General features: G+C 57.9%; 1 protein-coding gene across 1 annotated transcript; it reads right to left on the bottom strand.

Moving 5' to 3' along the window:
- LOXL1 (lysyl oxidase like 1) lies at window positions 1-25,118 on the bottom strand. The gene is made up of 7 exons (XM_043555046.1): window positions 22,750-25,118; window positions 8,845-8,953; window positions 5,822-5,959; window positions 5,190-5,346; window positions 4,287-4,382; window positions 2,515-2,630; window positions 1-339 (listed from the first exon to the last, which is right to left on the bottom strand). The coding sequence occupies exons 1-7, from the start codon at window positions 23,897-23,899 to the stop codon at window positions 333-335; spliced, it is 1,773 nt and encodes a 590-aa protein (XP_043410981.1). The 5' UTR covers window positions 23,900-25,118; the 3' UTR covers window positions 1-332.
- Between the last annotated feature and the right edge of the window lie 509 nt (window positions 25,119-25,627).

Genomic DNA, 25,627 nt, shown 5'->3' on the forward strand with positions numbered 1-25,627 from the left:
TAGAAAAACCTTGTTTTATTCAGCCCGGGGCCTGGGCAATCTTGCTCTGTGGTAAGGCCAAAATACAAAAAATAAAAACCAACCATCGACAAAATAACGTTGTAGAGAAGAGTTAAGTACAAAATTGGGCCTGGCATCCGGAATCCCTGTGGTTTCGGTCTGCGTTTGCTCCCTGAGGCCGGCAGGGAGGGATGCCTGTAGCTTCCAGCTGCCCCTGCCTGTGGGTGGGGGCTGGGCCCCTGGGGCCAGGTCTGTCCTGGCAGGAGGCTTCCTGGGGAGCCGGGCGGCTTTGGGAAGTGGGGACATTGGCCGTGTGTCCATCCTCTCCGAGATCAGGATCTAAGGAAAGAAAGAGAACAGTGGTAGGCTGCAGGGCAGGACCCCTCACTCGACTGTCAGCAAGCCCACCTCTGCCTCCCAAGCTAAGGGCTCCCCTTCCACAGCCCAGATCCCTGGGACGGGAGGCCCCAGCTTCAAGAAGAGGGGCTTCATGGACTCACCGACCCACCCAGGGTGCGGTCTCTGCACCACCCCCTCCCCATGCCCCGAGTTCCACAGTGTTTTCTAGGCCATTAGTAGAGCTGCTACTGTCTGGAAACACTTTTTTTTTTTTTTCTAACTCAGTACTTTTCAAAAAAGCCTCCTTCTTCCTTTTCAGAAACATGAGCGAAACCCACAGGCGTCAGTCCCATGGCCTTTCTGGGAACACTGCGTCCGGCTTCCTGTGCGCTGGCCCGGCCGCCCGCCTGCGGTCAGGGTAGCAGAGACGCTCTAATAAGACCTGAGCCTTTCCAAGCACTTATGTAAAGGGCTTGGAAAGAAGGGCCTCAGCCTTCCCTGGCCCGCAGGCCCCAGGGGAGCTGGAGGGGTGCATGGGGCTGCTTCTCTGTCTGCCCTGCTGAGGGGCCTAGCTCATGGCATCGCCGGAAAATGGGATGCTTTTCAATCCACCTTTCCCAGCAGCAGGCAGGACAAGAGAGGGATGCAGGCTCCCTGCTTCCCTGCGTATCCCTCGACCCCCTTTTTTCTTATGTGCCCCTTCCTTCCTTCCTTCCTTCCTCTTTCTCCTTCCCCAGAATTGCTTCCCAGAGGCCCTCTACCACTGAGATGGCCCCTGAACTGGGAATGGCTGAATAAGAGAGGCCCTGAGGAGGAAGGAGGTCAGAAACCCAGGCCTATGAGAGAGCCAAGTTGCCAGGGATGGGGCAGGAGTCAGTTGTTTTAGACAGACTCTGTGACCTTGACAATTTTGATCAAATTCAATTTATGAGGAATCTGATCTCTGTATTCAACTAGAGGCTGCTGTTCTCATTTTTAGCATACGTGGTGTAGTGGGGGTGGGGGTGGGGGTGGTGTGTGTGAACAGTTAGCTTAATGGTAGCAGCCAAGGGTAAAAGGGCTGTATCTAAATGGGCCCTGACTCTGATCACACACTGAGCCTTAATCCTGGTCACACACTGAGCCCTGACCCTGGCCACACACTGAGCCCTAATCCTGGTCACACACTGAGCCCTAATCCTGGTCACACACTGAGCCCTGACCCTGGCCACACACTGAGCCCTAATCCTGGTCACACACTGAGCCCTAATCCTGGTCACACACTGAGCCCTGCCCCTGGTCACACACTGAGCCTTGAGCCTGGTCACAGGCTAAACTTCCTACCTGTCAATCATTGATAAGCATACGCTGACTCTCTGGGCCTTGGAATCTCTGCCATTTGTCACCCAGCTGATGGCCTAAAGCAACTCCTGGGCTTTTTGTTTGTTTGCTTTTAAATGGAAAAGAGTTGCTGTGGTCTGATCATTTTAAATTCACATGGGTGGGGTGGGGTTTCTTTGCGAGTTTGTAAGCAGAGGGTCCCTCTGCAAAGTGGCAACTGAGGACCCCGCCAAAGGCTTGGGCCAGAGCGCATCAGCTTCCCCTACGACTGGGCCCAGGCATGGATGAAAGCTCATTCCAGCCAGTATCAGTTCTAACTCGGGGCTGTTTAACTCAATCCACTTGATAAGGCCACTAACGATTCACTGAGCACCGTTATGAAGGATTCTCCAACCCGCAGACATCAGGCTTTTCAATCTTTCAGTCTCACAAGCCTACAGGGGAAGGGCCTATTCTGTAGTTGCGAAAAGTAGTTCGGAGAGGTGAGGCGACCTGCCCAATGGTCACAGAGCGAGGAAGCCTCAGAGGCAGGACTGCAGACTTCCACCCAATTATGCTGCCTCCTGCTGGTTCCCACCTGGAGCCACACAATCTGGCCCCAGATCAGCACGCCAGGGCCCGGCTTCCACTGCGAGCACTCAGCCTGGGGCTGGCATGGACGAGGCTCCTCCTGCTTAGCCTGTGGGCTGGGCCCAGCCGCAGCTGGGTTTGGCCAGGAAGGTGACTCAAAGCACAGGTATCTTGTGTATTTCATGCAGCCCTGCCTGCCACTCCCTGGCCACCCCCCCCCCCCCGCCCCCGACCTCAAGGGTAGAAAAGGGGCTGGGGAGGGGAGGGTGGTGGGTGTGCACTTACTGGACAATCTTGCAGTTTGTTGTAGAAACATAGCGACCTGTATAGTGAATGTTGCATCTCACCACATTGTTGGTGAAGTCAGACTCCAAAACAATGTACTTCGGGTTCACGTGAACCTGAAGAAGAAGGGGAGCAGAGGGCAAAGGGACCTGGTCAGGGGGCTGCATTTCACCTGGTCATTAGGGAAGGCCCCGGAGACGCAGACAGACAGACGTGGAGGAGACAGATGACAGAAGGATATAGGACGATGGAGGAAGACCCCTCAAGACCAAGAGATACGGAGACAGAGCCACACTGGTGGAGAGACATGGAAAGAGAGAGAGGAAAGAAGAGACAACTCGTGGTCAAAGAAAACATCGCCAGATCACCCTTATAGGAATGTGGGAAGCTTCCCCGGAGCCAGAGCCTGGGCCAGGTGGGCCCCCCATTGGGCACTCAGGGTCAGAGAGGTTGAGTCACTGCCCCAGGGAACACAGCAGTGAATGGGGGGCAGGGGCTGGGCAGGGATACCAAGGCTGGTCTCCTGAGTCTGAGGCTGGCACCCTGTTACCACCCATGCCTGTCTACATGACCGATGGAAGGGTTGTCTGCTGCCAGGTGGCATCTCCCGCCCTGGAGCTGGAGAACCTGACGCTCAGTGAGATGATGGCCCACCCGTGCCTTTTGTCTGAAGAACCACTGGGACACAGGAAGCCTTCTAAATGTCGGATTAACTGGGGAGGGGCGCTTCACTGGGATAGGCTACACCCAGACTAATATTTGCAGAACATGGAAGAACATGTTACTTTTAAATCCTTTACACTCCCCAAGGGCAGGAATTGTGCATTACTTATGCGGTTCCAGTCCCTAGTGCCCGGAACTCAGAGGGTCCTTTGTACATGTCTGGTGAGTGGATGAACCAAGGGAAGGAGAAGAACCCTGGCCCCTGGGTGAGTTGAGCAGAGGGGCCTCTGAGCCTGCTGGGAGGTGCTTGGGACCGGACTGTAACCAGTGGCTTCCGGGTTGCTGTGTTCTGAATGCAGCTTTCCCGGCAGGCTGTGTTCATGCAGGTTAGAGCACCTCCCAAGCCCATCGTCACTGCTCACAGCTCTGTCTTTGCTGCTCTGGGGTGTGGAGCTGCGGGTCCAGGGGCCCTGGTGGAATGGTTCCCCACCTTTGCTTTGCACCTTCACAGAGGAGGCTGACCTTTGACTTCCCCAGGTGAGACCGCGATGCCCCGGCCCCAGCACAGCCTGCATGGATGTACCACATGGGGCTGTGTGTCCTTAACATGCTTTTCTACCCACTCTCACCCCACCCCCAGGGAAGTGGCTCGGGAGTAGCATTCATTGCAGGAGGGGTTCAGGCCAGAAGGGACTCTTGGTCACAGGAGCCCTGGGCTTTGCAGGGGTCACTGTGAGGAGTGGAGGGTCTCTTCAGAGAATGGCAGGGTCCCCTTCCAGATGGCACAAAGCCTGCCCTGTCTGCAGACAGGGGGGTGCACCGCACTTCAAATCCTCTGTCGCTTAGGGAAGACAGTGTCACTGCCTCCTGTAGCATCACCGCACCTGGGCCGAAGGTGCCTTGGTGTCTCTATGGAAAGAGAGGCTCTGTCGGCCTGAGGCTAAGAGCCTCCAGGGGGAAGAGGAGACCCCCACTCCAGGTTGATGTCCAGGATGCCACCTCAGCAGCCGGGGGAGGAGGGGGTGCCCCGGTGGCTAAAGCATATCCCAGAGGCAGGGGCACTGAGCACAAGCAATAGTAGGGGGAGTGGCCCAGACCAGGAGGCCCACCTTGAGGACATAGTTCCCGGGCTGCACATCAGTTATGTCAATCCACTGGCAGTCGATGTCCGCGTTGTAAGTGTCATAGCAGCCGGGGCTCAGGCCCTGGGAAGAGGGGACAGGATCAAGGCTGGGGTGCCACCCTGTGCCTTTCCAGCAGTCTGGCCCCACCTTCCTCTGGCCCGGGGTAGCTGTTCAGAGTGGGTGTGTCCCTTCTTTTTTTTAATTTTTTTAAAGTTTATTTCTTTATTTTTGAGAGAGAGGGAGAGAAGGAAAGAGAGAGTCCCAGAGCCGGGTGCGGGGCTCAAACCCAAGAACCGTGAGATCATGACATGAGCTGAAATCAAGAGTCAGATGCTCAACCGACCTAACCACCCAGGTGCCCCAGGGTGTGTCCCTTCTGAAACCAGTGGGTGGATGGACCAGAGAGACAACAGGGAGGTCTAATAGCCAGGCGGAAGGGACTGAAGGAGGGGGATGGCTGGAGAGATGGATGGAGGACTGGATGAAGAGACAGAGGGGCAGGACAGATAGACACTCGGTGGATGTTTGGACAGACTGATAGAAAGGTGGATTTGGGTGGACGACCAGGCAATGGAACACCACGCCATCTACATTTCACTGCAATGTTCCTTTCTCTCCTTGGGCAGCACACCTGGGAGGCAATGCAGGGAGGGGCCCAGGCAGGGGAGGGGGGTGGGCGGCCCCCACAGGGCCCCGTGGTGGCCTGATGACCCGTGAGAAGACCCTTGCGCTGACGGAGCTGAGTGGAGCCTTGGCGCTGACCCATCTTCAGCCTGGCCCAGCTGGACGTCGCTCTCTGCTCCCTGGTCCCCCCTGGTCCCACTCCCCCGGGCAGGCTTCACCCCCATGCTCCCGTGTCCCCACCGCGGTGCCCTCGCCTGGCCGGACCTGCGTGTGAGAGGTGCATGCGTAGCGCTTGAGGTTGCCGAAGTCACAGGTGCTGTCCTCCAGGCAGAAGCTGGCCTTGTGGCCCTCGGCTACCTTCTTGCCTGTGGCTGCATCCAGCAGGTCGTAGTGGCTGAACTCATCCATGCTGTGGTAATGTCTGGGGGCAGAGGACAAGAGGAGGGAAAGAAGGGGGCCTAGTCACCCCTGGGCTTCCTGTGACACCGCCTCCTGACCAGTCTGGGCTCCTGGGGCTCCTTGGTTCCCCGTGTCCCTCAGGGCAGCATCTCTGGGGCTCCCCACCTGGCCAGGTCCCCTGGGAGGGCACCCCCTCAGGATTCCTCGCGTCCTTCTTGGGCTCCCACCTGTACCAGCCTCCCTCGGGCAATTCCCCGTACTCTAGACATTTCTGTCCCCTAAGACGGATCCTCCTAGGTCCCCCTCCTGCAGTCTAGCTTTCGCTAAGGAACACTTGCCCCAGTGGTGCATCCATGGCAGCAAATGTCTCCGGGGAGCGCCTGCCCCTCCCCGAGCACATACGCGGTGGGGGGGGAGAGGAGGGGCCCCACCCGGGCCCTCCCACCAGCCCCTGCCCCTCCCCGGGCACCTATGGGGGAGAAGAGGGCCCCACTCACTGGTGACAGCTGTGCCACTCCCAGGCGTGCCGTGGCCGGTGCGGGAGGAAGTCCGCGGCGCCCTGGTTCTTCACTCGCTGGGGGAAGCGGAGTAGCACCCGCACGTCGTAGTCAGTGGCCTCGGGAGTGTAGGCCGTGCTGCAGGGACAGGGTGGGGGACCGGGGTGGGGCTGGGTGCCGTGTCACCAACGCCCAGAGCCAGCTGACCTGTCCCTGACAGTCCTCACAACTGACTCCCCGTACTGAGGCTGGGGCTCAGGTCTCTCCCCGTCTCTCCTGACCACACGGGCTTGGCTGTACCCTCCTTTGCGGCTTCCACCCTGTGGCCGGCAGCTGCCAGCGGAGTCTTTCTAAAGCAGCGTCTGGTCTGGCGATGACAATCTCATCTGCAGGTGACTCTCGGTGGGGGACAGCCTCTGGGGGCGGGGGGAACCTATCGATATCTCTGGAGGGCTTTTTAAGAATGGCCCCATCCAGGAGATGCTGGTAAGTGGTCCCTCCTCTGGATGGGGCCCCGGTTGTGGACCAAAGTACGCCATGTCTCAGGTGCAGGACTAAGACACAGGCTCGGGCTCTTCCATGTCACGGTCTCTTCACTTTCCCGTTCCTGTCTGCCCTGCTGCTCCCCCACACATCCTGCGTTCCAGCTTCAGACACTGTTTCTCAAAAACGCACTTCACTCATGCTAATCTATACTTTTGCCCGTGCTGTTCGTCGGACCCAGAACTCACCCAGCCTCCTAAGCGCGACACAGGCTCCCTCCTCCAGGAAGTCTGCCTTGATTGCCCCACCAAGAAGATCCTTGATGGCCTGTGATCACAGCTCTAACAGCACTGCCTATGGCACAGCCTGATGCCACATGCTCCTCTGAGCTAGGTCGGTGTGACTAGGTCCTTTCCCTGACGGTGTGGCTTCTGGAACAATGATCTGCCCTTTTCTGTTTGGGGAGCACAGGTCTGAGGCAGACTGCCTGCTCACAATTTGCTTGCTGACCCCCGATTCCCAGCCGACATGGGCTTTGTGAAAAGAGAAAGGGAGGGGGAGGAGAGGCGTGAGGGACAGCAGCGAGGGGAGGGAGGCAGACGGAGACACACGTGCAGAAGGGCTGACTGGAGTACCCCCCCTTCGTCGTACTGCTGATAATCGTCCAGGCCGGCCTCAGGGGCACTCCCCTGGCACTCATTAAGGTCTGGGTCCTAAAGCCAGAGGCAGGAGGTGGCCAGTTGTGGGGATCAGCTCTCTCTGAGAGGATGTCTGCACAACAGGCGGTGCAGGCTCCTGTCTGCCAGGACGTAAGGCCCTTGGCCTTGTCTGGGGGAGGCTTGGAATCTGTCTGTGTCTGGGTTGGAACAAAACATCCTCCTTCCCTCTGTTCGGTTAAATCCTGCCCTCTGTTCAGCCCGGCACACCGTGGGAACCCATCAGGGTCTAGGTTCTAGGCCCGGCTTGGCCACAAACTCGCGGTGAGACTTGGAGCACGTCCCCTCCCTGGTCTGGGCCCTGCCTGCAGCCCACGCCGCCCGCCCGTGATCCCGGAGAGCCCCACCATCCCAGGCCTCAGTTCCGCTGGCTCTTCTAGCTTTGTGCCCCACGCCCGGCTTCCTCTGCCACCTCGGCCCTTGCTGGCCTTTCCTCCTCTGACCATTTTCTCCTCCTCTGACCGTGAGCCACTCATGCCAGCTCCCCTCCCCCTCTCTGTGACTGGGTCCTGTCACCGGGGCGGCTGAGGGGCCGCTCTCCAGTGGCCCGGGACAGGGGGCCGGGCTGCCTCTTCCCCAGCCCATCTGGGAGCTCGGGTCTGGGCCCACAGGATGCTTCATGAAGATGGGATGATAATTTAGCTTTGACTCAAACTCCTCAAAACTCAGCTTCAGTGGACTGCCTTGCAGGCTGTCAGGTGCTCACTGCTGGAGGGACTGGTGACAGCAGGAACACGATCATTATGCTCCCTTCCCAGGGACAACTGAGGGGAGACCAGACCTGACTGGGCAGGCCAGCGGAGTGGTACAGTGGACCTCCTTATCCGCAGTCTCGTTTTCCGTGCTTTTGGTCACCCACGATCAAGGGCAAGACATTCTGGACCTAGGAAGCGGTGGGTGAAGTTACAATCTGGTGTAAGCGTCTTATCCCGTGACAGACAGATAAGGCCTTGTGGTCAGCTACTGAGTGGCAGTGCACTAGCAAGCCCGTAAGTGGGAAAATGTGGAAATTCCAAAGGGCTTCCCAGATACTGAAAAGTGAAAGTAAATTAAGGCTCCAAAGGGGTGGGGGGGAAAGGCAGTGAGTAATTAAGAAAAATAGATGTTCTCAACATAGAGAGATGTCAACAAACGAGTCAGGACAATGTAATCTCTAACAGATTCTTTTAGCACAGGGAGATGTCCCCAAAGCATATGTATTTGAACAGAATATTCGCCTTTAATAAATTCAGAAGCAAGGGCTGCAGGAGGCAGAGACGCCCAGGAATAACGGAGAGTTGGCTGTGCTCACCTTCCGGTTCTTGCAAACTGGTCTCCTTTCCCGGTCTCTCTACTGCCACGCATAACTGGGGCCCCTTTGTCACCCGCGCCCACTGCCCCTGCTGGAGAGCCACACCTGTCCTCCTTGGAGAGGGCTCTGTACTCCTGCCCTCTATCCTGAAGGCTCGTTCCCCCATTGGACTTCCCTGGGTCCTTGTGGGAGCACCTTCTCGTGAGGCAGCTCAGATTGGAAAAGTTTTAGTTCCTCTCTTTGCTCCCCAGTCGCCTGGGGCGACTTCATTCTTTCAGGGCTGGAGTGAAGATTAAATGCCCCAGTAAAGTTCCTTGTATAGTGACCTATACAGAAATGCTCACTTGTTCCCTTCTCTTCCTGACTCCCTGCGGGCAGGCAAGGCTCACAGATGAAGAGGTCAGGGTCCTGAGAGGCTCAGAGGCTTGGCCAGGGTCATTCAGACTGTAGGCAGCCTGGCTGGCATGAGCACAGGCTCAGGGTGAGTCCCAGAGCCTGTCCGGACATTCCATGCTTCATCGTCACCTCCTTACCTGGCCAGACACTTCTCCTCCGCAGCACAGCGCAGAGAGTACAGGTGGGCTCTCTGGACATAAGTGGATGCTTGCACGTAGTTGGGGTCCGGGACCAAGTCAGGGAGACCTGGGGATGGAGTGGGGTAGATGGAGGTGGGGGAAAGAGTTGGCATCGAGGGGTGTCAGGCTGACCACGGCCAATGCCCAGAGACCTCCCCAGCCCCAAGCACCCTTTGCTGTTCTCCTTCCTCTACACAGGCTGTCGCCTCCTCCAGGAAGCCTCCCAACCTGAGCCAGGGGTGTGACTGGAACTGTTTCCCCTGGGCTCAGGTGTGGGCCAGAGAGGTGGGAGAGCTCCATGCTGTGGGAGCCTCTGAGCGCCCCCTGGAAGAGCTGGGACGTGAGCGAGGTCTGGGAGGCAGGATAAGGTTTGGTGAGCTAGAGAAAAGGGTATTCTTGGCAGGGCGACCAGCACGAACAAGGGCCTGGAGGCAGGACTAAGTTGAAGCGAGCAATTTCCGGACACTGCCTCCCTGTCCTTGTTCCCCAGGCCTCCAGACCCCAGCCCCCGTCTGCAGACAGCTTTCTTCTTGAACCACCAGGAGAACCCTGGGTTCTGGCCCCACGTGGGTCCCAGAGAGCTCATGGGCAGGGCCAGGTAAGTGCTGGTTGGCACAAGTGGGGTGGACAGGAAGGGAAGGGCTAGTGGGAAAACACATCCCCAGAGCAGGCTGCTGACAGGGCAGGATTCTCGGACTGGGCGCCCAGCCCGACCTTCTTCAGGATTCCTTTCTTCCTGCCATCGGCCCCCAGACCTGACCGCACCCTCCCCTGTCTGCAGCTTCTGGCCTGCAACCTGAGGGGCCCGGCTTCCTCCCCTGCAGGACCCAGGGAAGTCGGGAGTCTGCTCAGCTCCTGTGATCACTTGTACCCTGGGACATGCTAGAGCCAGGGATCTGTCCACCCTGCACCTCCCCCACGTCTGTGCACAACTTGGTCCCGGGGAGCGTAATTAGGAATTAGCAGAAACCAAACTCAGGTGTCTAGACCGTCTCCGCACTGGAATAAAGAAGGAAAGATCTGATCTGGTGCCAGGCGTGCGGGAGTGGTGGGGGCAGGGCGGGGTAGGAGGTGGGCAGGGGGCACTCCAGAGCCTTCAGCTCTATCCCAGCTTGGCCACTGACTTCAGGGTTTGCGAGCCGGGGGCTCTTTGTCCCCTCAGCCTCAGGCTTCGGGGATTCTGGCAGATAAGCAATGACATGAGCCTACAGGTTGCTTAGTTTCTTTCAAGCTCTCTGCTCTTGGGGGACAAGTAAGGTACGGGGACTTGAGTCACACAGACCGGATTCCGGCCCCTCTTCTTGCTGCCAAAACCCTCTTGTCAGGTTCCAGGTCCCGAAGGTGAGGCAGACCCTCACACACACACACATCCCTTGGGCTCCAGACCCCAGCCCCGCTCACCCTGGGCCTGGGCCTCATGCGGGAGCCTGGTCCAGGCAGCCAGCGTGATCTCACCTACTCGGAATGGAGAAGAAGCTTGGAGCACAAGGGTGGGTGAGGATGAGGTGGCTCCTGGCTGAGGGGGGCCGTCTTGGCCAGCCTAGGTCCCATTACTCAAGCTCCAGGAATGCCTGCAATCATTTCCCAAGGGATCCTAGGGCCCTCAAAGCGAGGGCCCACCTCGGTGCCAAGCTGGTTCTCGCGCTCTGGTCCCCGGAAGCCTCTGGTGGGGTGGGGGGTGGGGGCGGGGGAGGTGAGGAAGACGGGAATGGTCCCTCTCCCCATCATCAAAGTGCCTTTCCCATAGCAACATGTGGGGGTGGGTTAGCTGGGCCTGAAGCCTCACGAGATCCAGTATTTGGCGCCAGACGGCCTGCCTCCCCCACCCCAGGCCCGGTTTCAATAAACAATGCACAGATGGCTCCTCAAAGCTTTTCTGGCCCGACCCTTCCTCTCTAGGCCACTCCATGGAGTGGCTGTGCAGTCCAGGGAAGTTAGAAAAGCCAGCTACGGAAGAGGCCAGAAGTACTCAGGGCCAGCGAGGGCTGGTGCCACTCCTGGCCTGTGACTGAGCCCCGACCCTGCTCCTATACCGAGCCCTAATTTTGGCCACACACTGAGGTCTGACACCTATCAACAACTCGGAACCTCAAGATTATGGACTAAAAACTCTGTACTCACAACCATTTTTAGGGAATTGCTTTGACATCATTAATCCTTGTTGGTTATAACTGAGTGGGTGGTGTTTTTTTTTTTTTTTTTTTTTTTGTAAACTTCAAAGCCATGGAGGGGAGGGGCACCTGTAGCATCTACCTGTGGGGATTCCGGAGGAAGACTAAGGACAGACAGCTCAGAGCTGCTGGTCACAATCTGAGCCCTGGCCCTGGCCACAGGTGACCATCTTCCTCTTACTGTTGAGGAATCTCAGATTCACACGGGTGCCTTCTGCTCCAAGAAGTCTCCCTTGACTGGCAGTGACATTCCAGGCTCACATACTTCTCCTGTCTCCCCGCTGGATCTGTATTGATCTATAATTAGATGTCATCGTATTTACCTGTGTCTACTTCCCTCCAGATCCTGCACTGGGTACCACTCACCCCCTAAGCAGGCAACCCACCATGCTTTGGGGCTGACTAACTGCCCCGTCCCATTGGCCTCTGTCAGGCAAGTTTCTTTAGTGGTTAGTGGCTTAATACTTCATATTTTACCCTGTTCCTTGCAAGGCACCAGGGCACATGGAGGTGCTGGAGGGAACCAAGGCTCAGAGAGGGCAATGAATTTGCCCATGGTGGCACAGTGAGTTGCAGCAGCCCTAGGAGGAGCTCCCCACCTCCTCCTAGGACTCTACTTATCACTCTTTTTATACAAATGAACTTTTTTGAAGTATAATCTATACACAGTCAAATGCAGATTTAAGATACACAGTTTGGTAAGTTTTGACAAATGGCATACACAGCGTGACTACCACGACCATCAAGCTAATTATTGTTTCCATCATCCCTGAAAGTTGTCCTGCCTTTCCCAGTAAGTTCTTTCCTCCCCCAACCACCCCAAGTAACCATTGATCTGCTTTTCAATCACCTTAGACAGTTATGCCTTTTCTAGAACTTAAATGGAATCACTCCTATTATTTTATCTTCTTTGTTCTGTATCTCTGATCCTCACAGGGGTCCTGTGACTCCCCTAACTGGCTTCCCCTGGCCATACTCCACCTCTGTCACACTGGGGGAAGCTGCTGGAAAAGAAAGTAGCCTTGGGAGCTCAGGCTTGGTCCCCCTATGCCTTTCAGAGGAGGGGATCCCCTGGGAACCCCAGGCCCTTCCCTCAGCTGGCATGTTTCTCTAGGAAGGAACAATGCCTCCTTCTCCTCTTGCTCTCCCAGGAGGCATTCCATCAGCAGTGGGACCTGTAGGCTTGAGATCTCAGCCCCGAAGGGCCGGGACTTGGGGGGCAGCCCATGTGTTGTCACAAGGGGGTGAGGGAAGGCTTGAGCGGGGGCTCACGGATGCAGGAATAGGGGACTGGTCTGCCTTTTCTGGCTTATGGGGAACAACCAGGCCCTCCAGGCAGGGTGGCCAATGTGGAGTGAAAGACAGTTATAACTGGACCACGTGCTTATCCCCCATCCCCAAAAGTGTGCATTTTAAAAGGAAGTCTCTAGAGAGAGGGTAAAGCTTACTCGGAAGGCAGGAGAACCCTCAGTCGTGGAGATACAATTTTGAGGAGGGCCTGGAACCTTTTATCCAGAATATATGGAATCATGCAACCCTTGGACCCAGCACTGGAGATTCTATAGAGTGGGTTCCAGTGGGAACTTCTCCCAGACACCCCCATTTCTTTAAATGCAGAGACTGAATTAAGCATAATTCTCATTTCGGAGCAAACAAACCATTATCACTGGTCTACACAAGGCTCCCCCTTTTGGAATAACATTTTTTTAGTGTTTATTTATTTTTGAGAGAGAGAGAGAGAGACAGAGCACAAGTGGGGGAGGAGTAGAGAGGGAGACACAATCCGAAGCAGGCTCCAGGCTCAGAGCTGTCAGCACAGGGCCCCAGGTGGGGCTCAAACTCATAAGCTGTGAGATCATGACCTGAGCTGAAGTTGGATGCTTAACTGACTGAGCCACTCAGGTGCCCCAGAATAACATTTCTTTTTAAGCTTCATCATCACCCCTGACCTTCAGATATGTCCCTGAACATCTGTGTCTCTGTATAAAATCTGCACCGTGTTGGGGGTGGGTATGTATCCTTAAAGTACATAAATGATATTGTTTCACAGTCTCATCCTGTTTCTTGATTTTTCAGTCAATGTATAAACTTTTAAGATCTACCTAGCTCATTATTTGTCATTGCTAAATAGGACTCCACAGTGTGCACCCTCCGTGGCCAATATGGCCAGTCTTCTGGGTTGGACACCCAAGATGGGGCCAACCATGGAAAGTGTGGCTGTACAGTCTGCCCAGGCTACCCAAGGAGTCCCTGGTCACCAAGAGCATCCTGCCTTCCGCTCCCAGGAGGCAGACAGGAGCTTGGCCTCTTACCCTATTCTGTCACAGACTTTCTGCGTGACCCGAGGCAGGACTGGGTCCTCTCCAGGCCTCACTGCCTCCATTTATCCAGCTCTGATCATTCTCTATCCTACTCAAGGCCTTTTGGAGCTCTGGGCCAGTCCTGGGCACCCTTCCCCAGAAGCAATGTGCTGACTGTGGGGGTTGGGCACATAGGGATTCAGGCTGCACCAGGGTCTGGGCCAGGGTTAGAGGGACACTGAGTCAGAGGGCAGTAAAGGCCCTTGGGTAGCTGAAGCCAGGCTGCTGCTCGGCTGGGGAGGGGCTGGGCATAGGTGAATCAGGTCCCAAGGCCATGCTGCAGGCAGCCTTGGAGGGGACCCCATCAGACCCTCCAGGACAGGGAAGACACAGAGCCGAGGATAAGGATCTTCTGCATTCCTGCTCTGTCCCTGGAGCTTCTTCTGAGTGGGCATCCAGGGCCCCTTCACAAGGTGCTCTGGACAGTCGGCCATGCTCCCCACCCCAAGCTGACCTACATGCCAGCCTGGGGGAAGCTGAGGCCTGTCTCCCTCTTCCCTGGCAGGACTTGGCTGGGACCTTCTCTGGAAAGACATCGGAAGGCAAGTTTGCCGTCCCATCCAATCCCCCATTGTACAGTCCCTTCCCTTTCCTTAGGCTCAGTTTCCCCATCTGGACTATGGACACACTAGCCTAACCTGCCCATGAGCAGTTTGATGGCTCCCAAAACACTTGGAGATTAAAAGACTTTTCAGGAGCTCTTTGGTCTATTCCCCAGCCTCGGGCAAGAGCCCAAGACCTCTCACAACCTCTACAGACGATACTTCAGCAGCCAGGAAATTCTCCCACTGTCTGACCTAAATCCTTCCTGCTTCATGAGAAATCTGTTCCCTCCTGCTCAGCGGTTCCTGGAGGCTGCCCAGTGCAGAGGGCCTGTGGTTACATTCCTGTCCCTTGCCCACACCTCACCTGTTTCCCTCTTGGCTTGCCCCTTTCTGTGGGTTCCATAAACCTCAGCTCCTTTGAACTCTTTCCTCCCCAGGCCTCCTGCTCACAAGAAGCAGATGAAGGAAAGTGGAATGCAAAATAGCCCTAATCTCTTGAGCCTGGGGCTGGAAGATAAACAATGTCCAGCAGGAACCGGTCAGTGGGTTGTGAAATATGTGTGCAGCAGGATGTTTTGGCTCAGCAGCCAGACTCCAGAGGAGCCCTTAGGTAGGGAAAGCAGCAAGCTCACACAGAGATGAGCTGACAGGCCCTCCGGGGTGGAGGCGGGCAGCTCCCAGCCCTGTGAAATCATCATCTGATAATCAGGACATTAAATTGTCAGGGTTGGTCCGGTGGTGCCACCCCAGTGTGGCGAGCAGGTCGGCGAGGTGGCTGTGGGGTTCGCCACATCCTACCATGAAGGGGCGATCCCGGCCCGGGAGAAGGAGCCACGAGAGCCATAAAGCCAGGCCCAGAGCCTGCGGTGGGTCCCCACTGCCTACAGAATCAAGCCCAGACTTCTCAGGGTGGCAGCTGAGGCCTTTTGTGGTCTGGCCTTCACCCGGCCTTTCAGATCTCCTAGCCCGCAGGGTCAGGAGGCAACTCGCTAGCAAACCTGACCTCTTCTGCCCCTGGCCTCTGACACCACGGTGTCTCGTCTTGGAATCCCGGGCTTATACACGCACCCAGAGCCTTGCAGGGGCACACAGTCCTCAGGCCCCAAAGCCTACCTTGTCAGTCCTGACCACTGCTCTGCCAGCTCACGTCTGCTGCCCCCCACTCGACTGGGAGAGACAGTCCTCACTCCTCCCTGCCGCAGGGCCCAACTCCGAGGAGGGGATCTGGGGCTGTGCGTTCAGATGAGTGACAATGGGAACAGGCTGGGGCTGAGCTGGCAGGAGGCGGACATTCACCTTTGGGGAGGTCAGCCGCCTTTCCCTCTGCTGCCTCCCTGCACGCCTCACCTCCTCACACTCTACTCCGTGTGAACACAGCCTCCGCCCCTGCTGCCCTCCCTTCCCCTGCAGGCCGGCGGGGTGCCCCCTGCCCCTACCTCCAGAAGTCTTTGTGGGTGCTTCTGTCCCCTGGGTCCCTCCCTGCCCCTCAGACCCTTCACAGGGACTTGAACTTTCGTCGTTCTTACAAAACCTGCTCGGCCACCGCCTTCGCATCTCAGCGTATGGCAGCTGCGACCTTGCTGTGCAGGCTACACGCCTTTGTCTTACGCCTGGCCCCTGTCTTTCTCTTACACCCCACATCCGGCCCATCAGGAAACCCCATCAGCTCCATCTCCAAAATAGATCCCGAATCTGACTACCCCCCCCCCCATCGTTCCCGCCCTGCCTGCCGCTGTCACCTCCACCTCGATCTCTATACCAGCCTCCTGTCAGCCTCTTGCCGGCCTCCCCACTGCCCATCCCCGCCTAGTGGTCAGAGACCTTGTTTAAATGTCACTGCTCAGCTCAAAGCCTGCAGTAGCTCTCCAGGGGATAGAGAGTAAAAGCCCAAGTCCTCACAGTGTCTTCCAGGGTCCTGTTACCTCTCTGACCTGCCTCCTATCACGCCCCTAACTCCTGGGCTACTCTGCTGTGAGCAAACCGGGAACACACTTGAACCCCCCTACCCCCACCCCAGGAATTCCTGCCTCAGGGCCTTTGTACTGCCTGTTTCTTCTACTGGAATGCCCTTCCTGATTGCTGCGTGTTTCATTCATTCGCCTCCTTCAAGTCTCTGCTCCAATGTCACCTTCCTGAGGCCGACCTTAACCAGCAACCTGCTCATCCCCCCTCCCCCTCCAGATCTTGTCAGTGCTCACCACATTCTATTCTTTACCTATTTATTATGTTTATGCATGAAAATAGAATGTCCACAAAGGCAACGGTTTTGTCCCTTTCATTTCACTAATGAAGACCCAGCTCTAGACCGTGCCCAGCATGCAGTAAGACAACCCATAAATATTTCTTGAATGGATGAGTTTCCTCATGAGAAACCTGCCACCCAGCTGTGGGTCCGGGGATGGGTGCACGGCAGGTGGGGGCTGGAGACATGGGTGAGCTAGCGGTGGGCTTGGGCCCCTGCACCCCGTAGCCTGGTTTCTGGCTGCTGGGCCGAGATCTCGGAGGGGACAGGGCTGGGTCTGACGCACCCCCGACTTCTCTGTACCCAGCTCGGGGCCTGGCACCTGTGTGCCCTGGCGAGCACATGCCTCAGTACCTGCAGGGTCTGGCAGCATCTGCCTGCACGAGCAGACTTCATTACCAAGCAAAGGCTGGGACTGACTCCAAAAGTCCTTTCTTTTGACAAAGGATCAGCTTTGGGGTTGGAAAACTCATGGTTCCAGTTGGTCTACAAGCAGGAGGAAGGGTGGGTTGTCTCCTGAGGCTCTGATGGCAAAGCCTTCCCCACCCGAGTCCCTTCCGGCTCTGGCGTTCCGACACCTCATTTCTAGGTGGCACTAAAATGCCCAGTTCCGGAGTGCCCGTCAGCAAAGGGGAGAGGACCCGGACCCAACCCTAGCCCTGGATCCCGAATCCGTACAAAAAGGCCCTCTGGGTCCGGCTGCCTGCGGCGAGGAGGCTGTTAGGTCAGAGCAGGGGAGGCGACAAGACCCAGCCTTTCCTTCCGGCCTCCGAGCCGACTGCCGCTCCGCAGGAATGCCCGGCACGGGAATTGGAAGCAGGTGTGGGCTGCCTGGGCGGCCCACCCGCCTCCTCCCTCCCTTCCTCTCCTGCCATTCCAACACTGCCCTGGGGAGTTTCCCATGTGTTCCCGGCTTGGACACGAGTGGGGTGGACTCAGGCCGGGGCTGCTGGCGGGGGTGGGGGGGGCCCCTTCAGAGATGAGAGGACACTGAGATGGGGGCTCCCCGGGGTTAGGGGAGAAGGAGGAGGGGGGACGAGAGGCCAGAACTCCCAGGTCGAGTGTGGCCGCAGCCTGGTGCCCGTAAGGCTCTGATGACGCCCCACCCTGCTCGAAGGCTGTGTGGGGCCTGCGAACCTGAGGCAGACGTCCAAATTTTGGCTTTCCAGCAGGTGTAGACCTGAGAGAAACAATGGACAAGGAGCCGTACCCTTCCCAGAGAGTCGGCTGGGGTCCTTGGATGAGGGACTGTGAACTTCTCTAGCCTAGTCCTGGTCTGCACCATGGCGGTGATAATACTCTCTACCTCACAGGGTTGCTGGGGGGATTAAATGAAAAAGAAAAAAAAGAAAACAAAATGCTTAGCATAGTGTCTGGGGCATAGTCAGCGCTCAAGAAATATCAGCGGCTATTATTATTATTTAGAATAGGAACTGTCTCTTTTTGCAGGGATGGAGGGTTTGAGAGCAGGGGAGAAAGGATGTGGCCTTACGACTGGATGATAACAGAGGAGACAGGAAGTCTGCCTGAGCCGAGGCTGCCTGGGACACAACTTGTTTGTTCCGACACTAGTGACCTTCAACTGCCAAACAGGGAGCAGGAAGAGGACCCAGGCCCCTCTGTTGCCACAGCTCGCCTGAGCCTTTACAACAGCTTCCTCGGCCTGAAGGCTCCATTTCTTCCTGAAGGAGCACCCAAAGCAACCTCAGGGAAGGAAGAAGGGAGGCTGAGCTGTGATTCCGGCTCTACCGGTCACCGGTGATGTGACCTTGGACAGGTCACTTAACCTCCGAGGGCCTCAGTTTACTCATCTACAAAATGGGGATGAATGATACCCAGGGTTGTCCTGAGGATTCTAGTGCCTCTCATCCTGAAGCTCCAGGAAGAGTATAAGACACTTAGTGAGCATGACAGAAGTGCTTGTGAAATAAATGCCCTGGAATCTGCACTGAGAATTGCAAGGCTTTGTGGACACCACGCCGAGAAGGGACTCTTTGCGTCCAGGGCCTTGCAGATCCACTGTCCCATCTCCCCCTGTCGCCACAGTGCCTGGAACACAGCAGACAGTCAAATCTCTGGTGAAGTACCAAACGAATGAGTGGACAAATGAGGAGTGCGGGATAAGCAAGAATACATAACATTTTTAAAAACTACGTATGGCCGTTAAGAACCCAGGATGGGACCGCCATCCTGGTTTCACTACTAAGAGGTCGTGTGATAATCAGCAAATGAGCCTGTCACCTTATCCATGAGACGGGGCAAAGAGCAGTAGCTGGCTGGTGGGGCTGCTGCGGGAATGACGAAGGGTGATGGTTAAGTGCCCACAAACGCTAGTGCCATTCTCTGTCCCCGGGTTGCAGTTGGAGGAACTGAGGCCCAGAGAGCTGGTGGAGGAGGCCCAGGCTCTCTCCCTGCCCCCCACCCCACCCCCACCCCCCGCTCGTAGGTGGAGTGTGGGTCCTCCTGGGGTCATCTCCGTGCAAGGCAGAGACGACGGGCTCGGTTTGAATTCTGGCTCAGCGGCACAGCGGTGAGACCTCCCTAGGTCTCAGTTTTCTCATCTGTGCCAGAGGAGCATAACCTCTACCTTCCCAGGAGGCTGTGACAATGAATGAAATTGCACATTTAAGCCACCCAGCTCAGCGGGTACCCTTCAGCAAATGGCTGGGTTGTTATTATCTTCCCTGCCTTGGGGCCTCAACTCTGGACACTTTCTGGGTAGAGGTCTGCTTCTGTCCTTCCCTGCATTTACTCCAAGCCCTGTGGAAGTAGGGAGGTGACCTGGAGATGGGGAGGTGGCCTGGGGGGGTGTGTGTGTGGGGGGGGGTAGGGGCTGGGCCAGGCATTGGGGCTGCTCTCAGGGACTAAGGGGCCCCGTCTGGCTTCCGGAGTGCAGGACGCTAGATGGAGAGGGGAGTACCCTAGGAACATCCCTGGGTGTGCAGGGAGGTGAAACATCCAGGTTGAGGAGCAGCCCAGTTCCCATGGGACTGTGGGGGCGTGAGACAGGGAGGAGAAAAGGAAAGAGATGCCTCTGGTTCTAGAGCAATAGGCTGAGGCATTTAAGTTCTATCCTGAAGGCCTTCGGGAGTTATAAAACTCTCTCGAGCGGGAGAATAATATGGTCAACACTGCAAGGATTTATCCGCCCCACATGTAGAGGGACCGGCCAGGGACAGGCTGAGAGCAGCCCCAGCTTCCTCCTGGGCTCTGGTTGGCCATGCAAGGACAGGGACGGAGGACGGCGCCAGGCAAGGCTGGCACAGCCGTCAGCGATGCCCCGGGAGAATGGCCAGGGAGGCGGCTCCATGTTGCTTTCACAGGGTTGCCAGGGCCAGGGAATGAGGCCGGGGCTGGAAAGGGGAGCCCTGCGAGAAGAGTTGTGGTTTTCTGGGACCAGGAGTCAGCTTAGCCCAAAGACCACCAGCTCAGAAAAGCTGAGGCTATGGGGAGGCAGGAGCAGAGAAAAGGGGCTGGGAGAGGAGGGCCTGGCCATGGTGGAGGGAAAGGCAGGGGCCACAGCTGGGCCCGGGAATCCACCAGTCACCCTCCAGGCCTCTGCGTGGATTTGCCGAGAGCCAGGCGAAGTATGTGACCCTCTCTGGGCCTCTGTTTCCTGGTTTTCTCTCCAGTTACAAGTTTCAGAGTCAGAGACAATGGTATTGCAGGAGGCCTGGGCAGCCCCAGCCCTGGGTGGGAGGGAAGAGGGTGAAGGCGCCAGAGGAATAAACCGGGCTCTGGACAGGCGCTTGGAAACTGCCCAAACATGGAGGGACGTGGGCGGTGCGCACATGTGTTTGGTGTTGTGAGGACACATCCACGCCCACACACACACAGGCTGCCAGCACCCAGCCTCAGACCCCTGGGTGTGTGGCCAGGAGGAATGAGGTCAGTCCCGGAGAATCTGCCCTGGACTCCCACACCGGGCCTGGGGGTCTGATCTCAAGCACAAGGCTTGGCCTTCTCTTAACTGGGATTTTCCATGGTCTGGGCCTAGCAGGGTGGGGAGGGGGAACCAATGATCGGGGAGAAGGTACTGTTCCCTCTTTGGCTTCTCAGTGAGCCCCAAACTAGCCTGTACCCTCCCCCTGCCCCCGACTCCCTCCCACCATCCCCTCCATGACTAGGGGAAGGAGCACCTGGAGGATGCTGATGGCCATCGCTTGCAGCAATGCAGGGGTACCTCCTCCTCCGGGAAGTCCTCTCTGAGCCCCTAGCCCCTGACTGGGGAGGCCCCTTGTGTGGGCCCCCCTAGCTCATCCCTCTAATGCCTGCCCAACCATAGCACTGATGTGTCCCCTATGCTATGCCTCCCCCAGAGCACGGCCTGGATTGGATGCATACCAGCACACTGGGCGCCTGGTAGTCTACCTTCAAGGGGAAATGTCTTTAACCCCAAATGAACTGTGGGGCTCAAGAGCAAGACCAGAGGCCCTGATGAGCGCCAAGCACCCCCAGTCCAGACTTGGCCTTGCCCTGGCCGGTGGCCTCTGAACTTTAAGAACTGTCAGGCCAAAGAGGGGGCCCTAGAAAACACACTGGCTTGGAGCACAGATGGGAGTCCCAGGCCTGACCCTGCCAGCAGTTCTATGGCATCTGAGGTCTCAGTTTTCTCCCCTGCCCAGAAAGTGGGGCACTTCTGGCTGAGCCCCACTCTGAGGTTGTGTATTCTAAGAAGAGCCACCGTGAAAGCTTAGCTCCCTCTAGATGGGATGACCTCTCCTCCAAGGAGCTCTAGGAGCAAATGAGGCACAACTGTGAAGCACCCTGCTGCAGGATGGTCCTGGTGAGGACCAGCTGTGTGTGAGGCCACACTGGGCAGGAGGATGTTCGTCATCACAGAAGTCCCCCGCCGCCCCCAGCTCCTGTCCTGAGCTCCTGCAGGTTCTCGAAGTGGGATTCAGCACCCAACTTGAGTGCTATGCCAGGGATGTGAAGGAGTGGGTGCTACCAGTGTGGACCTTCCTCACCCCTAGCCTTGGGCTCCAGCTGCCGCTAGGGAGACAGAAACCTTACCTCCACCCCCAAGAGGCAGCCTCTCACCCAGGTCAGTGTGGCTGGAGACAAGACAGCAGTCCCAGTGCTGACAGAGCCGGAGTAGCAAAGGCTGGCGGAGGGGGGTGGGCGGTGTACCTGTGCCCCTGGGCCCTGCAGGGCTCAGCCCTCCCCTGGTGAGTCCCACGCAGCGACCTCAGCGCCGAGCAGAGAATCGGGGCACCGACTGCCGCCTCAAGGAGGCAGCCCAGGGTTGCGATGTGGACACACAGGGGACTGCATGGAAAACCTTGACCAAAGCTGACTTTGGACTGGCAGCTACAGAGGCGGAAAGGGGGAATTCTAGGACAGCAGAAGATGGGCCAACAGTCAGCTAACCTTGGCCAGACCACAAGTGGGCCCTCACCACAGTAGCCTGCCTGCTAAGAGCATGTGTGGAGTTGTCCATCTGAAGAAGGAAATCTGCCCCTTCGCTGTGTTCTCACATACAGACGGCTTGGGCCTTCCCTAGACTAGGTCCTGTCTTCACGTCCCCTGTCCCCCCAAAAGATGCCAAAAGGGAGGCCTGTCGGCAGCTCCCTCCCAGGACTCTCCCCCACGCCCAGGACTAGAGTGAGCTGAGCGAAACGAGTGAGACACTGGCCTGGGCGCCAAAACACTCAGGAACCAAGATGAGTAGTATTTGAGGCAATACTTTTAAAAACCAAAGCTAGTGCCAAAACATCTGTGATGAACAAAATATCAAAAGTTTAAATAAAGACAGGATCAGTATTTCTGAGCTTTCAGTTTGCCTCAGGCTCCAATAGGGCTTGGCATGGCACCACTAACTCTACTTAAAGGCTGGATATTTTGTTCATCACAGGTTTTTTTAATGTTTGCATTATTGTTGATCTAAAAACGCCATTAAAATATTACTTTTCTTGATTACTGAGTTTTTTGACATCCCCTTAAATTTTGCACCCAGGCCAATGCCTCACTACCTCTCTAGTGTGGCCCTGGCTGTGTCCCTCTGAAGGAACTCCTGTCATCTAGTCTGGACTCTTGCCTAGGGGAAGGGCTTCCTCCCTAACCTCCTGCTCAACCAGGCCAAGCTCACAGATGCTAGTGCCTGGGACCTTGCCACACCTCCAGGGGCATCCCCTAGGACCCTGCTGACCCTGAAGTTTTCTGATGTTGATGCTCCCTGCTTCACCCTGTGTGGCTGGCTCAGGGGCATCTCCAAGGGTGCCCTGATTGAAATGAGGGAGGGCCAGGGAGAAGGGCTCCTTCCCTTTGTCCCCAGATGACCCAAACCAGGTCTGGAAGGTGCCTCCTCCCAAAGCCTGGCCTCCAGCCCCTACCCATCAAGCCAGGGTCAGAGCCCAGGCCTCCCTGGTCAAATGCTGCCACTAACGATGAGAGGACCCGGGGAAGGTTGGGAGGTGAGACGCACGGTGGCTGTGGAATTCCTTTCTTAGCTCAGGGGAGGCCCATGGAACAGTTCCGCCGGCCATGACCGTGACCGATCGTGCCCCCGGAGGGTGGGCGGCGGGGCGCGGAACGGTACTCACCGCGGCCGTTCTGGTTGGGCCGGTACACGCTGCCCACGCTGAGGCGGCCCTGCTGCGCGCCGCCGCGCTCCCCACCGGGCGGGGGCGCGTCGGAGCTGCGCACCGGCAGGTAGGGCGGCTCCAGCACGCGGAACGGGGGCTGCGGCTCCACGGCCCGCGGCGGGACGTAGGCCTCGGGCGGCACGTTGGCGTAGGGCGGGTACCAGCCGAGGCGGGGGTCGGCGGCGTAGGCGCCGCCGCCGGCGGGCGGCGCGTCGGGGCCCGGGTCGGGGTAGGGCTGCTCGAAGCCGGCGGTGCCCTCGTGGTACAGGCTGTGCGAGTAGCGGCGATCCAGGCCGTCGGCGGGCGGCGGCGGCGGCGGCGGCGGGGGCGGCGCGTAGGGCCTCTCGGGGGCCGGGTAGAAGGCCTGCGGCGGGTACTCGGGCTGCTCCTCGCCTCCGCCGTACTCCTCGTAGCGCGCCCGCGGCTGGAAGGGGTAGATGACTCCCGCCGAGGCCACGGCCGCCGCCCCCGCGCCACCGCCGCCGCCGCCGCGGTAGTACACGTAGCCCTGGTCGTAGGTCCGCGACGCGGGGTCGTAGGTCTCGTACTGGCTGACGAAGGGCGCCTGCGGGTAGGGGAACTGCTGAGGGAAGGAGGGCGGCTGGCGGTAGGTGGTGGCGAAGGCCGAGGCCGAGACCGAGGAGGCGGAGCCCCCGTGTCGTTGCTGGGAGACGGAGGTGCGGACCCGGGCCATGCCAGTGCTGTCCCCGACGGCCACCTCGCGCCAGTTGTCGGGCACCTGGCCGAAGCCGAACGGGTGCCGCGCCTGGCCGCGCACGGTGTCCGAGCCGACGCGCCCTGGCAGGGGCAGCGACGGGGCTTGCCGACGCCGGGGGCCTCCTTGGCTGCGCCGCTGCGGGGCCTGGGGTGCGCCGGCTAGCAGCACCCGGGAGCTACTGTCGGTGCGCTGGGGCCCGGCCGGCACGTACTCTGAGCCGGAGTTGAGCAGGCTGTACACCTGCCCGTTGTTCTCCCACTGAATCAGCTGCCGCCAGCGCCCCGGGTCCGAGCCCTGCCCCTGCCGCGCCTCCTGCCCGTGCACCAGGACGCAGAGGCAGGCGCCCCACACCAGGGCCCCCAGCTGCCAGCATGCTCGGGCTACAGCCATGGTGGCCCCTCTGCAGAGGCCTGGTGGACCGAGAGGCTCTCAGGAGTGTACTCCTGTACGTGCTTCTCTTCCCACGGCCTCGAGGACAGGACGGCTCCTTGCCTGCCCCAGCTCTAGCTTTGTCCATCCTGGCCTTGTCCCGAGCGGGACGGCTCCTCCGATGACAGCATTTCGAGGCCAAGGGGTCAGGGCAGGGCAGGGGCGGTGCCCAGGGCTGCACGAGGCTCTCTGCAGGGCACCGGACAGGCAGGACTGCCTGGGGGCCTTACATGGCCAGCCCGGTACTGGCTGGCCGCTGGGCTGGCGCTTTCCCACTCTGAATGAATAAGCAACAGGCTGGGAGCGTTGGGAGGTTTCGGGCAGCCTGGTCCGCCTGCTGGGGCCTCCTCCGCGGGGCCCTATGGCCCGCCGGCTTTTAGCTATGTTGCCTGCCCCACAGCTGCTGTGCTCCCTCAGTCCCTGGAGCTCCTAGCCAAGCCACAGACCTGCCTCTGAGGAAGGGAATGGAGCAGGGAGTAGAAAGGAGCCTCTGGGGGTGTGTGTCTGTAAGTGGGGCCCTGGCAGGCGGAGCAAGGCTGGGGTGTCTCTACCACTATGGCCATTTCTCCCTGCTTTGGACCCAGCATCGCTGGTCTCTTTGGGCTTGAGCCCCTGACTCCTGTCCACTCCAGCCTCTCCCCAGGACCTCCAGAGCTCCCCTTCTCCGAAGTCAGTGCTAAGAGACCCCCTCCTTGTTGGTGGGCTATTTGGGGACATGCTGAATTTTGGACCCCAGGTGCACCTCAGTTCCTTGGGCTGAGTACAAAGGGGCTGGAGCTTTAGCTTTTTCCTTCTTGGGCCTTACTCGCCCAGTCTATAGAATGGGGGCATGCCCTTGTGGTGAGCAGAACTTGTGAAATCCTGGGAGAGGTCAGCTTCCCACGCATCACCTCACTCGAAGTTTCGGTTCTGTGTCTTTTGAGTCAACATAGCCTGGCAATAACCTGAGTGTGCACGTTGCTAAAAACGAGACCCAGGGGCTATCTTTGACATGAGATAGGAGGCCTTAAGTGCTGTCAGCATAGAAAAGCAGAAAGAGGGATTCAGGGGAACTAGGCCCGGTCCTGTTGCTGTGATTAAGTTGCTGGGTCATCTTGGGCAAACCTCTCTCTTCTCCATTCTGATCCAGTTGTCACATCTGATCTCTGGAGAATGAGACGAGATGGTCCTCAAGAGTGCTTTGGGAGTTTCTCTGTCCTCTCTGAGGACAGCAGAGCTGGGAGGTTCCAGAAGTTTGAATGTCTTAGCATCCAAGAAGTCACCCTCTGCAAGCCTCCTCTGGGCTGCCTTCTCCAACTTTGCTCATGAACTGAAGGACAGAAATTTCCCTCTTGTGCCTATACACCACCTAGGAAGAACTTGCCCTTAACTTGGCCCCTGCAGATCCTCCTCTACTTTGGAAACTCCTGGAGCCCCCCTGGGGGAAGATGGCCAGTGTAGACATTCCTGGGGGGGGGGGGCTGGAGCCCTGGTCCTCAGCATTCATTCACCCATTGTGCTGTGCCTCAGAGTGGGGCTTGATTCAGGTGACTTCTGGCATCTGTTTACCCTCCTAATCCAGCCAGCAACCGATGGACATGGGCCCCTCAGCAACCCCGCGTGGGGTTAGGTTTCATACTCCAGACAGGACCGAGCCTGATTGCCGAGCCAGGCTCACTGGGGGCCGGGACCTGGAGGGTTAAGCCTTTC

Source organism: Prionailurus bengalensis, chromosome B3 (genome assembly GCF_016509475.1).
Source record: "Prionailurus bengalensis isolate Pbe53 chromosome B3, Fcat_Pben_1.1_paternal_pri, whole genome shotgun sequence".
Taxonomy (NCBI): domain Eukaryota; kingdom Metazoa; phylum Chordata; class Mammalia; order Carnivora; family Felidae; genus Prionailurus; species Prionailurus bengalensis.

Excerpts from the sequence above, each read along its gene's own strand:
- LOXL1 (XM_043555046.1), bottom strand. The coding sequence starts at position 23,899 with ATGGCTGTAGCCCGAGCATGCTGGCAGCTGGGGGCCCTGGTGTGGGGC. Across the intron at positions 8,954-22,749 it reads GCCCAACCAGAACGGCCGCG|GTCTCCCTGACTTGGTCCCG; the intron begins GTGAGTACCGTT and ends CTCCATCCCCAG. Across the intron at positions 2,631-4,286 it reads CCGGGAACTATGTCCTCAAG|GTTCACGTGAACCCGAAGTA; the intron begins GTGGGCCTCCTG and ends CTTCTTCTTCAG.